Raw genomic sequence first — 18862 nt, 5'->3', positions numbered from 1 at the left:
TTACTAACTCTATGCATCATTACTAACACTAACTCTATGAATCATTACTAACTCTATGCATCATTACTAACACTAACTCTATGAATCATTACTAACTATATGCATCATTACTAACACTAACTCTATGCATCCTTACTAACACTAACTCTATGAATCATTACTAACTATATGCATCATTACTAACACTAACTCTATGCATCATTACTAACACTAACTCTATGCATCATTACTAACACTAACTCTATGAATCATTACTAACTCTATGCATCATTACTAACACTAACTCTATGCATCATTACTAACACTAACTCTATGAATCATTACTAACTCTATGCATCATTACTAACTCTATGAATCATTACTAACTCTATGCATCATTACTAACACTAACTCTATGCATCATTACTAACACTAACTCTATGAATCATTACTAACTATATGCATCATTACTAACCCTAACTCTATGCATCATTACTAACACTAACTCTATGAATCATTACTAACTATATGCATCATTACTAACATTAACTCTATGAATCATTACCAACTCTATGCATCATTACTAACCCTAACTCTATGCATCATTACTAACCCTAACTCTATGCATCATTACTAACACTAACTCTATGAATCATTACTAACTATATGCATCATTACTAACACTAACTCTATGAATCATTACCAACTCTATGCATCATTACTAACCCTAACTCTATGCATCATTACTAACCCTAACTCTATGAATCATTACTAACTCTATGAATAATTACTAACCCTAACTCTATGAATCATTACTAACTCTATGCATAATTACTAACACTAACTCTATGCATCATTACTAACCCTAACTCTATGCATCATTACTAACCCTAACTATATGCATCATTACTAACACTAACTCTATGCATCATTACTAACCCTAACTCTATGCATCATTACTAACCCTAACTCTATGCATCATTACTAACCCTAACTATATGCATCATTACTAACACTAACTCTATGAATCATTACCAACTCTATGCATCATTACTAACCCTAACTCTATGCATCATTACTAACTGATATGCATCATTACTAACACTAACTCTATGAATCATTACTAACTATATGCATCATTACTAACACTAACTCTATGAATCATTACCAACTCTATGCATCATTACTAACCCTAACTCTATGCATCATTACTAACCCTAACTCTATGCTTCATTACTAACTGATATGCATCATTACTAACACTAACTCTATGAATCATTACTAACTCTATGCATCATTACTAACCCTAACTCTATGCATCACTACTAACCCTATGCATCATTACCAACTCTATGGATCATTACCAACTATATGCATAATTACCAACTCTATGCATCATTACCAACTATATGCATCATTACTAACACTAACTCTATGAATTATTACTAACTCTATGAATCATTACTAACTCTATGATTCATTACTAACACTAACTCTATAAATCATTACTAACGCTATGCATCATTACTAACCCTAACTCTATGCATCATTACTAACTGATATGCATCATTACTAACCCTAACTCTATGCATCATTACTAACTGATATGCATCATTTCTAACACTAACTCTATGAATCATTACTAACTCTATGCATCATTACTAACACTAACTCTATGAATCATTACTAACTCTATGAATCATTACTAACTCTATGCATCATTACTAACACTAACTCTTTCAGTTATTTGAAAAGGAAATAATCTCCCAAATGTCACTATTTCTAAAACAAGCCATAGAAAGTTGGTTGCAATTTCAATTTAATCCTCCAGAAACGACGGAACAAATAATGCAACAAATATTGTGGTTAAATTCAAATATACTAATTGACAAAAAACCTTTATTTTTTGACATAATGTTTAAAAAAGGTATAATCTTCGTAAATGATATCATCGGTAGGACTGGTGGGAGTTATGTCGCACATGCAGCTGACAAAAACATATGGAAATGTCTGCTCTACCCAAAATTACAACCAAATAATTGCAGCCTTACCGCAAAAAGTGGAAGAGGAAAGTGGAAGGGGAGAAAGTAAGGAACTTGTCTGTCGGCCTTGCATTAAAGAACATAATTGGTTAAGGGAAAACTGTGATAAATAAAAAAGTATATCAGTTTCACTTAAGGACCAAAGGATTGACAGCCGTCCCATATAGATTGCAAAATAGTTGGGAAGAGATCTTTGACGTACCGATCCCATGGCATAGTGTTTATGAACTGACACGCAAAACGACACCGGATTCAAAAATTAGAATCTTTCAATTTAAATTATTATATAAAATTCTTGCTACCAATAGAATGTTATTTATATGGGGGGATACAATCTTCCCAGCTCTGCAGATTTTGCTGTGAAGAGACAGAATCATTAGATCATTTGTTTTGGTTCTGTCCATTTGTAGCTTGTTTTTGGACACAGGTCCAGGAATGGCTAAAGGATTGCAATATTTACCTGGAACTAACCTTGCAGATAGCATTACTGGGTGATCTGAAAAGTCATAGGCAATCAATCAATAATATAATAATACTTTTAGCAAAAATGTTTATTTTTAATTCACAATCTGTAGAAGCAATGAGAATAGAAAGGTTCAGAACTTTTGTAAAACATCACAGTACGGTTGAAATATATATGGCAAATAGAAATCCTATATGGATGGTGTTAAGAGATAGATGGGAGGTATTGAATAGAGTTGAAGGATGGGACTAATAACAAATAACAACAAATAATAACAAAGATAGCTAATAATGTAAGCATACTGTGTCCATAATAAGTATATATGTTGTATGTTGGGAGCTTTTGGGAAAGAGCACAGTTAGAAAGATATGGCATATAGAAGCAAACCGGATGGACATCATGAAAATGATCGGAGAGGTTGAGAGTAGAAGAAGTTCAGGAGCAATAATTTATAATATATATATATATATATAATAGAATTATTGTAAAATTAACTCTGTCCATAAGGTGTAGATAGTAAGTATAGACTGGAAGTAGAGGACTGGGCATTGTTGTTCACTAATTTACTCCAAGTAGGGAAAGGATGGTGGGGTTGAAAAGTAATAAAGGGGAGTATATATGTAAAAAAAAATGTTTTAAAAAAAACATGGGGGATTGGAAGTGATGCAGACAATTACATTGATAGAAGATACAATCTATCTGCAATATTAAGCTGATCCATTCCCCCCTAAAAAAAAAAAAAGAAATAATATAAAAAAATAACACTAACTCTATGAATCATTACTAACTCTATGAATCATTACCAACTCTATGCATCATTACTAACCCTAACTCTATGCATCATTACTAACCCTAACTCTATGCATCATTACTAACTGATATGCATCATTACTAACCCTAACTCTATGCATCATTACTAACCCTAACTATATGCATCATTACTAACCCTAACTCTATGCATCATTACTAACTGATCTGCATCATTACTAACCCTAAATCTATGCATAATTACTAACTCTATGCATCATTACTAACCCTAACTATATGCATCATTACTAACCCTAACTCTATGCATCATTACTAACACTAACTCTATGCATCATTACTAACTGATATGCATCATTACTAACCCTAACTCTATGCATCATTACTAACTGATATGCATCATTACTAACCCTAACTCTATGCATCATTACTAACTCTATGCATCATTACTAACCCTAATTCTATGCATCATTACTAACCATAACTCTATGCATTATTACTAACTGATATGCATCATTACTAACACTAACTCTATGCATCATTACTAACCCTAACTCTATGCATCATTACTAACTGATATGCATCATTACTAACACTAACTCTATGCATCACTACTAACCCTATGCATCATTACCAACTCTATGCATCATTACCAACTCTATGCATCATTACCAACTCTATGCATCATTACCAACTCTATGCATCATTACTAACCATATGCACCATTACTAACCCTAACTCTTTGCATAATTACTAACTCTATGCATCATTACTAACTCTATGCATCATTACTAACTCTATGCATAATTACTAACTCTATGCATCATTACTAACCATATGCACCATTACTAACCCTAACTCTTTGCATAATTACTAACTCTATGCATCATTACTAACTCTATGCATCATTACTAACTCTATGCATAATTACTAACTCTATGCATCATTACTAACTCTATGCATCATTACTAACCCTAACTCTATGCATCATTACTAACACTAACTCTATGCATCATTACTAACCCTAACTCTATGCATTATTACTAACTGATATGCATCATTACTAACACTAACTCTACAAAGCATTACTAACTGATATGCATCATTACTAACCCTAACTCTATGCATCACTACTAACCATTTGCATCATTACCTACTCTATGCATCATTACTAACTGATATGCATTACTAGGGCGGCAGGTAGCTTAGTGGGTAAGAGCGTTGTGCCAGTAACCGAAAGGTCGCTGGTTCTAATCCCCGAGCCGACTAGGTGAAAAATCTGTCGATGTGCCCTTAAGCAAGGCACTTAACCCTAATTGCTGATGTAAGTCGCTCTGGATAAGAGCGTCTGCTAAATGACTAAAATGTAAATTACCAACTCTATGCATCATTACCAACTATATGCATCATTACTAACCCTATGCACCATTACCAACCCTAACTCTTTACATAATTACTAACTCGATGCATCATTACTAACTCTATGCATAATTACTAACTTTATGCATCACTACTAACCCTAACTCTATGCATCATTACCAACTCTATGCATTATTACTAACTGATATGCATCATTACTAACCCTAACTCTATGCATCATTATTAACCCTAACTCTATGCATCATTACTAACCCTAACTCTATGCATCATTACTAACTGATATGCATCATTACTAACCCTAACTATATGCATCATTACTAACTATATGCATCATTACTAACCCTAACTCTATGCATCATTACTAACTGATATGCATCATTACTAACACGAACTCTATGAATCATTACTAACTGATATGCATCATTACTAAACCTAACTCTATGCATCACTACTAACCCTATGCATCATTACCAACTCTATTCATCATTACCAACTCTATGCATCATTACCAACTATATGCATCATTACTAACCCTATAAACCATTACTAACCCTAACTCTTTTGCATAATTACTAACTCTATGCATCATTACTAACTCTATGCATAATTACTAACTCTATGCATCATTACCAACTATATGCATCATTACTAACCCTATAAACCATTACTAACCCTAATTCTATGTATAATTACTTACTCTATGCATCATTACTAACTCTATGCATCACTACTAACCCTAACTCTATGCATCATTACTAACTCTATGCATCATTACTAACCCTAACTCTATGCATCATTACTAACCCTAACTCTATGCATCATTACTAACTGATATGCATCATTACTAACACTAACTCTATGAATCATTACTAACTGATATGCATCATTACTAACCCTAACTCTATGCATCACTACTAACCCTATGCATCATTACCAACTCTATGCATCATTACCAACTCTATGGATCATTACCAACTCTATTCATCATTACCAACTCTATGCATCATTACCAACTCTATGCATCATTACCAACTATATGCATCATTACTAACCCTATGCACCATTACTAACCCTAACTCTTTGCATAATTACTAACTCTATGCATCATTACTAACTCTATGCATAATTACAAACTATATGCATCATTACTAACTCTATGCATCACTACTAACCCTAACTCTATGCATCATTACTAACTCTATGCATCATTACTAACTCTATGCATCATTACTAACCCTAACTATATGCATCACTACTAACCCTAACTCTATGCATCATTACTAAATCTATGCATCATTACTAACTCTATGCATCATTACTAACTCTATGCATCATTACTAACCCTAACTCTATGCATCATTACTAACACTAACTCTATGCATCATTACTAACCCTAACTCTATGCATCATTACCAACTGCTATGCATCATTACTAACACTAACTCTATGAAGCATTACTAACTGATATGCATCATTACTAACCCTAACTCTATGCATCACTACTAACCATTTGCATCATTACCTACTCTATGCATCATTACTAACTGATATGCACATTACTAGGGACAGGTAGCTTAGTGGAGTAAGGCGTGGCCAGTAACCAAAGGTCTGGTTCTAATCCCCGAACCGACTAGGTGAATAAATCTGTCGATGTGCCCTTAAGCACACTTAACCCCTAATTGCTGATGTAGTCGCTCTGATAAGCTCTGCTAAATGACTAAAATGCATAATTACCAACTCTATGCATCATTACCAACTATATGCATCATTACTAACCCTATGCACCATTACCAACCCTAACTCTTTGCATCATTACTAACTCGATGCATCATTACTAACTCTATGCATAATTACTAACTTTATGCATCACTACTAACCCTAACTCTATGCATCATTACCAACTCTATGCATTATTACTAACTGATATGCATCATTACTAACCCTAACTCTATGCATCATTATTAACCCTAACTCTATGCATCATTACTAACCCTAACTCTATGCATCATTACTAACTGATATGCATCATTACTAACCCTAACTATATGCATCATTACTAACTATATGCATCATTACTAACCCTAACTCTATGCATCATTACCAACTGATATGCATCATTACTAACACGAACTCTATGAATCATTACTAACTGATATGCATCATTACTAAACCTAACTCTATGCATCACTACTAACCCTATGCATCATTACCAACTCTATTCATCATTACCAACTCTATGCATCATTACCAACTATATGCATCATTACTAACCCTATAAACCATTACTAACCCTAACTCTTTGCATAATTACTAACTCTATGCATCATTACTAACTCTATGCATAATTACTAACTCTATGCATCATTACCAACTATATGCATCATTACTAACCCTATAAACCATTACTAACCCTAATTCTATGTATAATTACTTACTCTATGCATCATTACTAACTCTATGCATCACTACTAACCCTAACTCTATGCATCATTACTAACTCTATGCATCATTACTAACCCTAACTCTATGCATCATTACTAACCCTAACTCTATGCATCATTACTAACTGATATGCATCATTACTAACACTAACTCTATGAATCATTACTAACTGATATGCATCATTACTAACCCTAACTCTATGCATCACTACTAACCCTATGCATCATTACCAACTCTATGCATCATTACCAACTCTATGGATCATTACCAACTCTATTCATCATTACCAACTCTATGCATCATTACCAACTCTATGCATCATTACCAACTATATGCATCATTACTAACCCTATGCACCATTACTAACCCTAACTCTATGCATCATTACTAACTCTATGCATCATTACTAACTCTATGCATCATTACTAACCCTAACTATATGCATCACTACTAACCCTAACTCTATGCATCATTACTAAATCTATGCATCATTACTAACTCTATGCATCATTACCAACTCTATGCATCATTACCAACTCTATGCATCATTACCAACTCTATGCATCATTACCAACTTTATGCATCATTACCAACTCTATGCATCATTACCAACTCTATGCATCATTACCAACTCTATGCATCATTACCAACTCTATGCATCATTACCAACTATATGCATCATTACTAATCCTATGCACCATTACTAACCCTAACTCTTTGCATAATTACTAACTCTATGCATCATTCCTAATTCTATGTATAATTACTTACTCTATGCATCATTACTAACTGATATGCATCACTACTAACCCTAACTCTATGCATCATTACTAACTCTATGCATCATTACTAACTCTATGCATCATTACTAATTCTATGTATAATTACTTACTCTATGCATCATTACTAACTGATATGCATCATTACTAACACTAACTCTATGCATCATTACCAACTCTATGCATCATTACTAATTCTATGTATAATTACTTACTCTATGCATCATTACTAACTGATATGCATCATTACTAATTATATGTATAATTACTTACTCTATGCATCATTACTAACTGATATGCATCATTACTAACACTAACTCTATGCATCATTACCAACTCTATGCATCATTACTAATTCTATGTATAATTACTTACTCTATGCATCATTACTAACTGATATGCATCATTACTAACACTAACTCTATGCATCATTACCAACTCTATGCATCATTATCTTATTCAAATAACCCCTTTCAGCCATTTCTCCACACATACCACTCAATCACACATTTATACAGCACCACCCTACCTCCAATGTCAACACCCCATATCCCTCCCTACCTAACTAACCAACCCAGTCCTGGCCCCCCTGGTCCCCTCCTGTCCCCCCAGACCTCCTCCCCTGTCCACAGCCTCCCTCTCTGTCCTGTCCCCCAGGTCCTAACTCGATGCATAGCTCCTCCCTGGTCCTACCTGGTGGGCATAGACACTCCTCCCTGTTCTCCTACCTTGATGTGGGCATAGAGACGTCCCTCCTGGTTCCTAACTTGATGGAGGAGTGGGCATAGAGCACATCCTCCCTGGTCCTCCTACCTTGATGGAGGAGTGGGCATAGAGCACGTCCTCCCTGGTCCTCCTACCTTGATGGAGGAGTGGGCATAGAGCACATCCTCCCTGGTCCTCCTACCTTGATGGAGGAGTGGGCATAGAGCACGTCCTCCCTGGTCCTCCTACCTTGATGGAGGAGTGGGCATAGAGCACGTCCTCCCTGGTCCTCCTACCTTGATGGAGGAGTGGGCATAGAGCACGTCCTCCCTGGTCCTCCTACCTTGATGGAGGAGTGGGCATAGAGCATGTCCTCCCTGGTCCTCCTACCTTGATGGAGGAGTGGGCATAGAGCACATCCTCCCTGGTCCTCCTACCTTGATGGAGGAGTGGGCATAGAGCACGTCCTCCTGGTCCTCCTACCTTGATGGAGGAGTGGGCATAGAGCACATCCTCCCTGGTCCTCCTACCTTGATGGAGGAGTGGGCATAGAGCACATCCTCCCTGGTCCTCCTACCTTGATGGAGGAGTGGGCATAGAGCACATCCTCCCTGGTCCTCCTACCTTGATGGAGGAGTGGGCATAGAGCACGTCCTCCCTGGTCATCCTACCTTGATGGAGGAGTGGGCATAGAGCATGTCCTCCAGGGAGAAGTGGCAGCAGTGGTTGAGGTTGTCCCTGCAGAACTCCTGCACCAGCTGCAAGTTGTACAGACTGTCAGCCAGCGACATGGTCTCCTTCAGACAGATATCTGGAGGGCGCAGAGAGGAGAGAGCACAGGGGCGGAGTTAAGAGTTAGAGTTTAAGGGTTTGTTTTCAAATGCAATGGAAAAGCTTCAGCAATGCATCAATGGGTTGTTTGTTCTTGATATAAACGATATACGTATACAGTTTATACAATATATATTATTGAGAGTGGCAATGGTCTTAAAAACATTGAAAAGGATTTGTATTTGTACTTTATTAGAAATGTACCTTTTATAAAGCATTTAGTATTATTTGTAGTATTTGGCCAGAATAACAGTGGGAGGAGGCGGAGTTAGAAGGCAGGGGTGAGGGCGGGGAGAGAACAAACAGCGGAACAGAGACGATGATGTCATGATGGGGAGAGCCCACGCAGACTAGAACGAGCTGAAGAAGGATTGGGACAGTGATGTCATCAGTGTCCAGATTCTTCAGGAAGTACAGTATTTCCACACTAGGAGTCTAAATGAAATGTTAAGTGAAATGGAAGTGAATGAACTGATTGTAACAGCTGGGTCATGCATAGCCTACTGTAACAGTTAATAATATTTACGGTATATAATTCACTGTCCAATCCTTTAGAATATCTGATTGTAGTAGCACACAGAGCCATCTATATACGACTGGGCACAAGTAGAGGGGGTGGAATTGTTTATTGTTAAAAAAATAAAAGTCAACGTTCTCCTCTCATCCAAAGGACTATGCTGCTATTAACTCCTGACCAATCACGTCTCAGTCTGGCCCTGGGGCATTATTTGAATAGTGGGTGAAGTCTGGCCCACTGGCTACTCTATCAACAGGCTCAGAACTGAAACATGCCACTACTTTCTCTCTCTCTCTCTCTGGCAGTCTGTCTCTGGCCGTCTGTCTCTCTCTCTCCCCCGTCTCGCCATCTCTCTCTCTCGTTTTCTGTCTCTCTCTCTCATGATATGCATTTCAGTCAGGTTTAATTGTACATCCCCTAATGACACCATTCCCATAATAAACCTGAACCTCATGGATCTGAACATTTGATGGTATTGGCCAAATTGTACACATTGACTTCATCACCAGGGGCTAATGTTCTTTCCAACGGAATCCTTCCGTATCATATCTACTGGGCAGGATAGTGGATCAGCTATTCTCCCTCTTCTCTGTGTGGGTTAGCTATTTTTTTAGCAGACGCTCTTATCCAGAGCGACTTACAGGAGCAATTAGGGTTAAGTGCCTTGCTCAAGGGCACATTGACAGATTTTTCACCTAGTCGGCTCGGGGATTAGAACCAGCAACCTTTCGGTTACTGGCACAACACTCTTAACCACTAAGCTATCTGCCGCCCCAGTTTAAGCTAGTATCTGTAAGACTGAGGTCATGGTGATAAGGGAGGTTCCAGTCAGGTGGGGTTATTTCAAGGTCAGGGGTCATTGTCTTAGAATAGATCCTGTGATCACACTGTGGGAGAATTCTGTTGTCTACATGTCTAATGAAAAAACAATATAGCTATTGATGGTACTTTTCATGTATTATTTTAAATAATTGATGGTGTCAATGAGTCCATCTGTAATACCTTTACAGCTGTTATCTGAATACTTAATAATGGACACAATAGTTGGCTGTAAAATAATGCCAATTTTTTCTATTTTAAAGAAGGCTACAGGTATGAAGTGATAGACTAACCTTCCTGTACGGTACCTTCCAGTCTGACAGAGAAGGCTACAGGTATGAAGTGATAGACTAACCTTCCTGTACGGTACCTTCCAGTCTGACAGAGAAGGCTACAGGTATGTAGTGATAGACTAACCTTCCTGTACGTTACCTTCCAGTCTGACAGAGCAGGCTACACATATGAAGTGATAGACTAACCTTCCTGTACGGTACCTTCCAGTCTGACAGAGCAGGCTACAGGTTTGAAGTGATAGACTAACCTTCCTGTACGGTACCTTCCAGTCTGACAGAGCAGGCTACAGGTATGAAGTGATAGACTAACCTTCCTGTACGGTACCTTCCAGTCTGACAGAGCAGGCTACAGGTATGAAGTGAATGACTAACCTTCCTGTACGTTACCTTCCAGTCTGACAGAGCAGGCTACAGGTATGAAGTGATAGACTAACCTTCCTATACGTTACCTTCCAGTCTGACAGAGCAGGCTACAGGTATGCAGTGATACACTAACCTTCCTGTACGGTACCTTCCAGTCTGACAGAGCAGGCTACAGGTATGTAGTGATAGACTAACCTTCCTGTACGGTACCTTCCAGTCTGACAGAGCAGGCTACAGGTATGAAGTGATAGACTAACCTTCCTGTACGGTACCTTCCAGTCTGACAGAGCAGGCTACAGGTATGAAGTGATAGACTAACCTTCCTGTACGGTAACTTCCAGTCTGACAGAACAGGCTACAGGTATGAAGTGATAGACTAACCTTCCTGTACGTTAACTTCCAGTCTCACAGAGAAGGCTAAAGGTATGAAGTGATAGACTAAACTTCCTGTACGGTACCTTCCAGTCTGACAGAGCAGGCTACAGGTATGAAGTGATAGACTAACCTTCCTGTATGTTACCTTCCAGTCTGACAGAGAAGGCTACAGGTATGAAGTGATAGACTAACCTTCCTGTACGTTACCTTCCAGTCTGACAGAGAAGGCTAAAGGTATGAAGTGATAGACTAAACTTCCTGTACGGTACCTTCCAGTCTGACAGAGCAGGCTACAGGTATGAGGTGATAGACTAACCTTCCTGTACGTTACCTTCCAGTCTGACAGAGCAGGCTACAGGTATGAAGTGATAGACTAACCTTCCTGTACGTTACCTTCCAGTCTGACAGAGCAGGCTACAGGTATGAAGTGATAGACTAACCCTCCTGTACGGTACCTTCCAGTCTGACAGAGAAGGCTACAGGTATGAAGTGATAGACTAACCTTCCTGTACGGCACCTTCCAGTCTGACAGAGAAGGCTACAGGTATGAAGTGATAGACTAACCTTCCTGTACGTTACCTTCCAGTCTGACAGACAAGGCTACAGGTATGAAGTGTTAGACTAAACTTCCTGTACGTTACCTTCCAGTCTGACAGAGAAGGCTACAGGTATGAAGTGATAGACTAACCTTCCTGTACGGTACCTTCCAGTCTGACAGAGAAGGCTACAGGTATGAAGTGATAGACTAACCTTCCTGTACGGTACCTTCCAGTCTGACAGAGCAGGCTACAGGTATGAAGTGATAGACTAACCTTCCTGTACGGTACCTTCCAGTCTGACAGAGCAGGCTACAGGTATGAAGTGAATGACTAACCTTCCTGTACGTTACCTTCCAGTCTGACAGAGCTGGCTACAGGTATGAAGTGATAGACTAACCTTCCTGTACGGTACCTTCCAGTCTGACAGAGCAGGCTACAGGTATGAAGTGATAGACTAACCTTCCTGTACGTTACCTTCCAGTCTGACAGAGAAGGCTACAGGTATGAAGTGATAGAATAACCTTCCTGTACGGTACCTTCCAGTCTGACAGAGAAGGCTACAGGTATGAAGTAAGTGATAGACTAACCTTCCTGTACGGTACCTTCCAGTCTGACAAAGAAGGCTACAGGTATGAAGTGATAGACTAACCTTCCTGTACGTTACCTTCCAGTCTGACAGAGCAGGCTACAGGTATGAAGTGATAGACTAACCTTCCTGTACGGTACCTTCCAGTCTGACAGAGAAGGCTACAGGTATGAAGTGATAGACTAACCTTCCTGTACGGTACCTTCCAGTCTGACAGAGAAGGCTACAGGTATGAAGTGATAGACTAACCTTCCTGTACGGTACCTTCCAGTCTGACAGAGAAGGCTACAGGTATGAAGTGATAGACTAACCTTCCTGTACGTTACCTTCCAGTCTGACAGAGAAGGCTACAGGTATGAAGTGATAGAATAACCTTCCTGTACATTACCTTCCAGTCTGACAGAGAAGGCTACAGGTATGAAGTGATAGACTAACCTTCCTGTACGTTACCTTCCAGTCTGACAGAGCAGGCTACAGGTATGAAGTGATAGACTAACCTTCCTGTACGGTACCTTCCAGTCTGACAGAGCAGGCTACAGATATGAAGTGATAGAATAACCTTCCTGTATGTTACCTCCAGTCTGACAGAGAAGGCTACAGGTATGAAGTGATAGACTAACCTTCCTGTACGGTACCTTCCAGTCTGACAGAGCAGGCTACAGGTATGAAGTGATAGACTAACCTTCCTGTACGTTACCTTCCAGTCTGACAGAGCAGGCTACAGGTATGAAGTGATAGACTAACCTTCCTGTACAACACCATCCAGTCTGACAGAGCAGAATACAGGTATGAAGGGAATGACTAACCTTCCTGTACGTTACCTTCCAGTCTGACAGAGCAGGCTACAGGTATGAAGTGATAGACTAACCTTCCTGTACGGTACCTTCCAGTCTGACTGAGAAGGCTACAGGTATGAAGTGATAGACTAAACTTCCTGTACGTTACCTTCCAGTCTGACAGAGAAAGCTACAGGTATGAAGTGATAGACTAACCTTCCTGTACGGTACCTTCCAGTCTGACAGAGCAGGCTACAGGTATGAAGTGATAGACTAACCTTCCTGTACGTTACCTTCCAGTCTGACAGAGAAAGCTACAGGTATGAAGTGATAGACTAACCTTCCTGTACGTTACCTTCCAGTCTGACAGAGAAGGCTAAAGGTATGAAGTGATAGACTAAACTTCCTGTACGGTACCTTCCAGTCTGACAGAGCAGGCTACAGGTATGAGGTGATAGACTAACCTTCCTGTACGTTACCTTCCAGTCTGACAGAGCAGGCAACAGGTATGAAGTGATAGACTAACCTTCCTGTACGTTACCTTCCAGTCTGACAGAGCAGGCTACAGGTATGAAGTGATAGAATAACCTTCCTGTACGGCACCTTCCAGTCTGACAGAGAAGGCTACAGGTATGAAGTGATAGACTAAACTTCCTGTACGTTACCTTCCAGTCTGACAGACAAGGCTACAGGTTTGAAGTGATAGACTAAACTTCCTCTACGTTACCTTCCAGTCTGACAGACAAGGCTACAGGTTTGAAGTGATAGACTAACCTTCCTGTACGGTACCTTCCAGTCTGACAGAGAAGGCTACAGGTATGAAGTGATAGACTAACCTTCCTGTATGGTACCTTCCAGTCTGACAGAGCAGGCTACAGGTATGAAGTGATAGACTAACCTTCCTGTACGGTACCTTCCAATCTGACAGAGCAGGCTACAGGTATAAAGTGAATGACTAACCTTCCTGTACGTTACCTTCCAGTCTGACAGAGCAGGCTACAGGTATGAAGTGATAGACTAACCTTCCTGTACGGTACCTTCCAGTCTGACAGAGCAGGCTACAGGTATGTAGTGATAGACTAAACTTCCTGTACGTTACCTTCCAGTCTGACAGAGAAGGCTACAGGTATGAAGTGATAGACTAACCTTCCTGTACGGTACCTTCCAGTCTGACAGAGAAGGCTACAGGTATGAAGAAGTGATAGACTAACCTTCCTGTACGGTACCTTCCAGTCTGACAAAGAAGGCTACAGGTATGAAGTGATAGACTAACCTTCCTGTACGTTACCTTCCAGTCTGACAGAGCAGGCTACAGGTATGAAGTGATAGAATAAACTTCCTGTACGGTACCTTCCAGTCTGACAAAGAAGGCTACAGGTATGAAGTGATAGACTAACCTTCCTGTACGGTACCTTCCAGTCTGACAGAGAAGGCTACAGGTATGAAGTGATAGACTAACCTTCCTGTACGTTACCTTCCAGTCTGACAGAGAAGGCTACAGGTATGAAGTGATAGACTAACCTTCCTGTACGTTACCTTCCAGTCTGACAGAGAAGGCTACAGGTATGAAGTGATAGAATAACCTTCCTGTACATTACCTTCCAGTCTGACAGAGAAGGCTACAGGTATGAAGTGATAGACTAACCTTCCTGTACGGTACCTTCCAGTCTGACAGAGCAGGCTACAGGTATGAAGTGATAGACTAACCTTCCTGTACGGTACCTTCCAGTCTGACAGAGCAGGCTACAGATATGAAGTGATAGAATAACCTTCCTGTATGTTACCTCCAGTCTGACAGAGAAGGCTACAGGTATGAAGTGATAGACTAACCTTCCTGTACGGTACCTTCCAGTCTGACAGAGCAGGCTACAGGTATGAAGTGATAGACTAACCTTCCTGTACGTTACCTTCCAGTCTGACAGAGCAGGCTACAGGTATGAAGTGATAGACTAACCTTCCTGTACGGCACCATCCAGTCTGACAGAGCAGAATACAGGTATGAAGGGAATGACTAACCTTCCTGTACGTTACCTTCCAGTCTGACAGAGCAGGCTACAGGTATGAAGTGATAGACTAACCTTCCTGTACGGTACCTTCCAGTCTGACTGAGAAGGCTACAGGTATGAAGTGATAGACTAAACTTCCTGTACGTTACCTTCCAGTCTGACAGAGAAAGCTACAGGTATGAAGTGATAGACTAACCTTCCTGTACGGTACCTTCCAGTCTGACAGAGCAGGCTACAGGTATGAAGTGATAGACTAAACTTCCTGTACGTTACCTTCCAGTCTGACAGAGAAAGCTACAGGTATGAAGTGATAGACTAACCTTCCTGTACGTTACCTTCCAGTCTGACAGAGAAGGCTAAAGGTATGAAGTGATAGACTAAACTTCCTGTACGGTACCTTCCAGTCTGACAGAGCAGGCTACAGGTATGAAGTGATAGACTAACCTTCCTGTACGTTACCTTCCAGTCTGACAGAGCAGGCTACAGGTATGAAGTGATAGACTAACCTTCCTGTACGTTACCTTCCAGTCTGACAGAGCAGGCTACAGGTATGAAGTGATAGAATAACCCTCCTGTACGGTACCTTCCAGTCTGACAGAGAAGGCTACAGGTATGAAGTGATAGACTAACCTTCCTGTACGGCACCTTCCAGTCTGACAGAGAAGGCTACAGGTATGAAGTGATAGACTAAACTTCCTGTACGTTACCTTCCAGTCTGACAGACAAGGCTACAGGTTTGAAGTGATAGACTAAACTTCCTGTACGTTACCTTCCAGTCTGACAGACAAGGCTACAGGTTTGAAGTGATAGACTAACCTTCCTGTACGGTACCTTCCAGTCTGACAGAGAAGGCTACAGGTATGAAGTGATAGACTAACCTTCCTGTATGGTACCTTCCAGTCTGACAGAGCAGGCTACAGGTATGAAGTGATAGACTAACCTTCCTGTACGGTACCTTCCAATCTGACAGAGCAGGCTACAGGTATAAAGTGAATGACTAACCTTCCTGTACGTTACCTTCCAGTCTGACAGAGCTGGCTACAGGTATGAAGTGATAGACTAACCTTCCTGTACGGTATCTTCCAATCTGACAGAGCAGGCTACAGGTATGTAGTGATAGACTAACCTTCCTGTACGTTACCTCCAGTCTGACAGAGAAGGCTACAGGTATGAAGTGATAGAATAACCTTCCTGTACGGTACCTTCCAGTCTGACAGAGAAGGCTACAGGTATGAAGTAAGTGATAGACTAACCTTCCTGTACGGTACCTTCCAGTCTGACAAAGAAGGCTACAGGTATGAAGTGATAGACTAACCTTCCTGTACGTTACCTTCCAGTCTGACAGAGCAGGCTACAGGTATGAAGTGATAGAATAACCTTCCTGTACGGTACCTTCCAGTCTGACAAAGAAGGCTACAGGTATGAAGTGATAGACTAACCTTCCTGTACGGTACCTTCCAGTCTGACAGAGAAGGCTACAGGTATGAAGTGATAGACTAACCTTCCTGTACGTTACCTTCCAGTCTGACAGAGAAGGCTACAGGTATGAAGTGATAGACTAACCTTCCTGTACGTTACCTTCCAGTCTGACAGAGAAGGCTACAGGTATGAAGTGATAGACTAACCTTCCTGTACGTTACCTTCCAGTCTGACAGAGAAGGCTACAGGTATGAAGTGATAGACTAACCTTCCTGTACGTTACCTTCCAGTCTGACAGAGCAGGCTACAGGTATGAAGTGATAGACTAACCTTCCTGTACGGTACCTTCCAGTCTGACAGAGCAGGCTACAGGTATGAAGTGATAGACTAACCTTCCTGTACGTTACCTTCCAGTCTGACAGAGAAGGCTACAGGTATGAAGTGATAGACTAACCTTCCTGTACGGTACCTTCCAGTCTGACAGAGAAGGCTACAGGTATGAAGTGATAGACTAAACTTCCTGTACGTTACCTTCCAGTCTGACAGAGCAGGCTACAGGTATGAAGTGATAGACTAACCTTCCTGTACGGTACCATCCAGTCTGACAGAGCAGGCTACAGGTATGAAGGTAAGACTAAACTTCCTGTACGTTACCTTCCAGTCTGACAGAGCAGGCTACAGGTATGAAGTGATAGACTAACCTTCCTGTACGGTACCTTCCAGTCTGACTGAGAAGGCTACAGGTATGAAGTGATAGACTAAACTTCCTGTACGTTACCTTCCAGTCTGACAGAGAAAGCTACAGGTATGAAGTGATAGACTAACCTTCCTGTACGGTACCTTCCAGTCTGACAGAGCAGGCTACAGGTATGAAGTGATAGACTAAACTTCCTGTACGTTACCTTCCAGTCTGACAGAGAAAGCTACAGGTATGACGTGATAGACTAACCTTCCTGTACGGTACCTTCCAGTCTGACAGAGAAGGCTAGAGGTATGAAGTGATAGACTAACCTTCCTGTACGGTACCTTCCAGTCTGACAGAGCAGGCTACAGGTTTGAAGTGTTAGACTAACCTTCCTGTACGTTACCTCCAGTCTGACAGAGCAGGCTACAGGTATGAAGTGATAGACTAACCTTCCTGTACGTTACCTTCCAGTCTGACAGAGCAGGCTACAGGTATGAAGTGATAGACTAACCTTCCTGTACGGTACCTTCCAGTCTGACAGAGCAGGCTACAGGTATGAAGTGATAGACTAACCTTCCTGTACGTTACCTTCCAGTCTGACAGAGCAGGCTACAGGTATGAAGTGATAGACTAACCCTCCTGTACGTTACCTTCCAGTCTGACAGACGTTGTGCAGTAGAAGTGGAGGAGTACGGACAGGGCACAGCCGTCTGTGTTGTCCTTTAGCAGATTGTCCACCAGGGGGAGTGATGGAGCTGACCTCTGCTGGGCATGCTCCCTCCTGCAGCGGGCCTGTAGCCATGGCAACAACAAGACGGAGAGATGACGGTCAGTGATATACAGTTAATGTATGGAATTAGAGTAAGGACCGGGAGGTATGGATTCATATAAAGGCTCCTCAAACACACATGTACACCAGCACTCTGTCACGCACAGATGCACAGTCACAAGCACACACTCTTTCTCTCGCTCTCGCTCTCACACACACACACACACAAACACACACACACACCCCTCATACAGTAGTTTAGTCTGGGGTTTTTTCAAGCACCAAAGGGTTCAGACTAAACAGTTAGTCGGGTGTCGCTGCATGCAAAG

At 40.7% G+C, this 18862-nt stretch overlaps 1 protein-coding gene across 3 annotated transcripts in view; it reads right to left on the bottom strand.

The window, feature by feature from the left end:
* The window catches only part of LOC121535465 (calmodulin-regulated spectrin-associated protein 2-like), a 94271-nt gene that overhangs the window by 29926 nt on the left and 45483 nt on the right, over positions 1–18862 (bottom strand). For all 3 annotated transcript variants that reach the window (XM_041842565.2, XM_041842566.2, XM_041842567.2), the window contains exons 5-6: positions 18415–18556; positions 9227–9366 (exon numbers count right to left, since the gene is read on the bottom strand). In XM_041842565.2, coding sequence (XP_041698499.2) covers positions 9227–9366; positions 18415–18556 — 282 coding nt within the window. The remainder of the gene's footprint in view (positions 1–9226; positions 9367–18414; positions 18557–18862) is intronic.

Source organism: Coregonus clupeaformis, chromosome 21 (genome assembly GCF_020615455.1).
Source record: "Coregonus clupeaformis isolate EN_2021a chromosome 21, ASM2061545v1, whole genome shotgun sequence".
Classification (NCBI taxonomy): domain Eukaryota; kingdom Metazoa; phylum Chordata; class Actinopteri; order Salmoniformes; family Salmonidae; genus Coregonus; species Coregonus clupeaformis.
The sequence above is the reverse complement of the archived record's forward strand: the minus strand, read 5'-3'. Positions and strand labels throughout refer to the sequence as shown.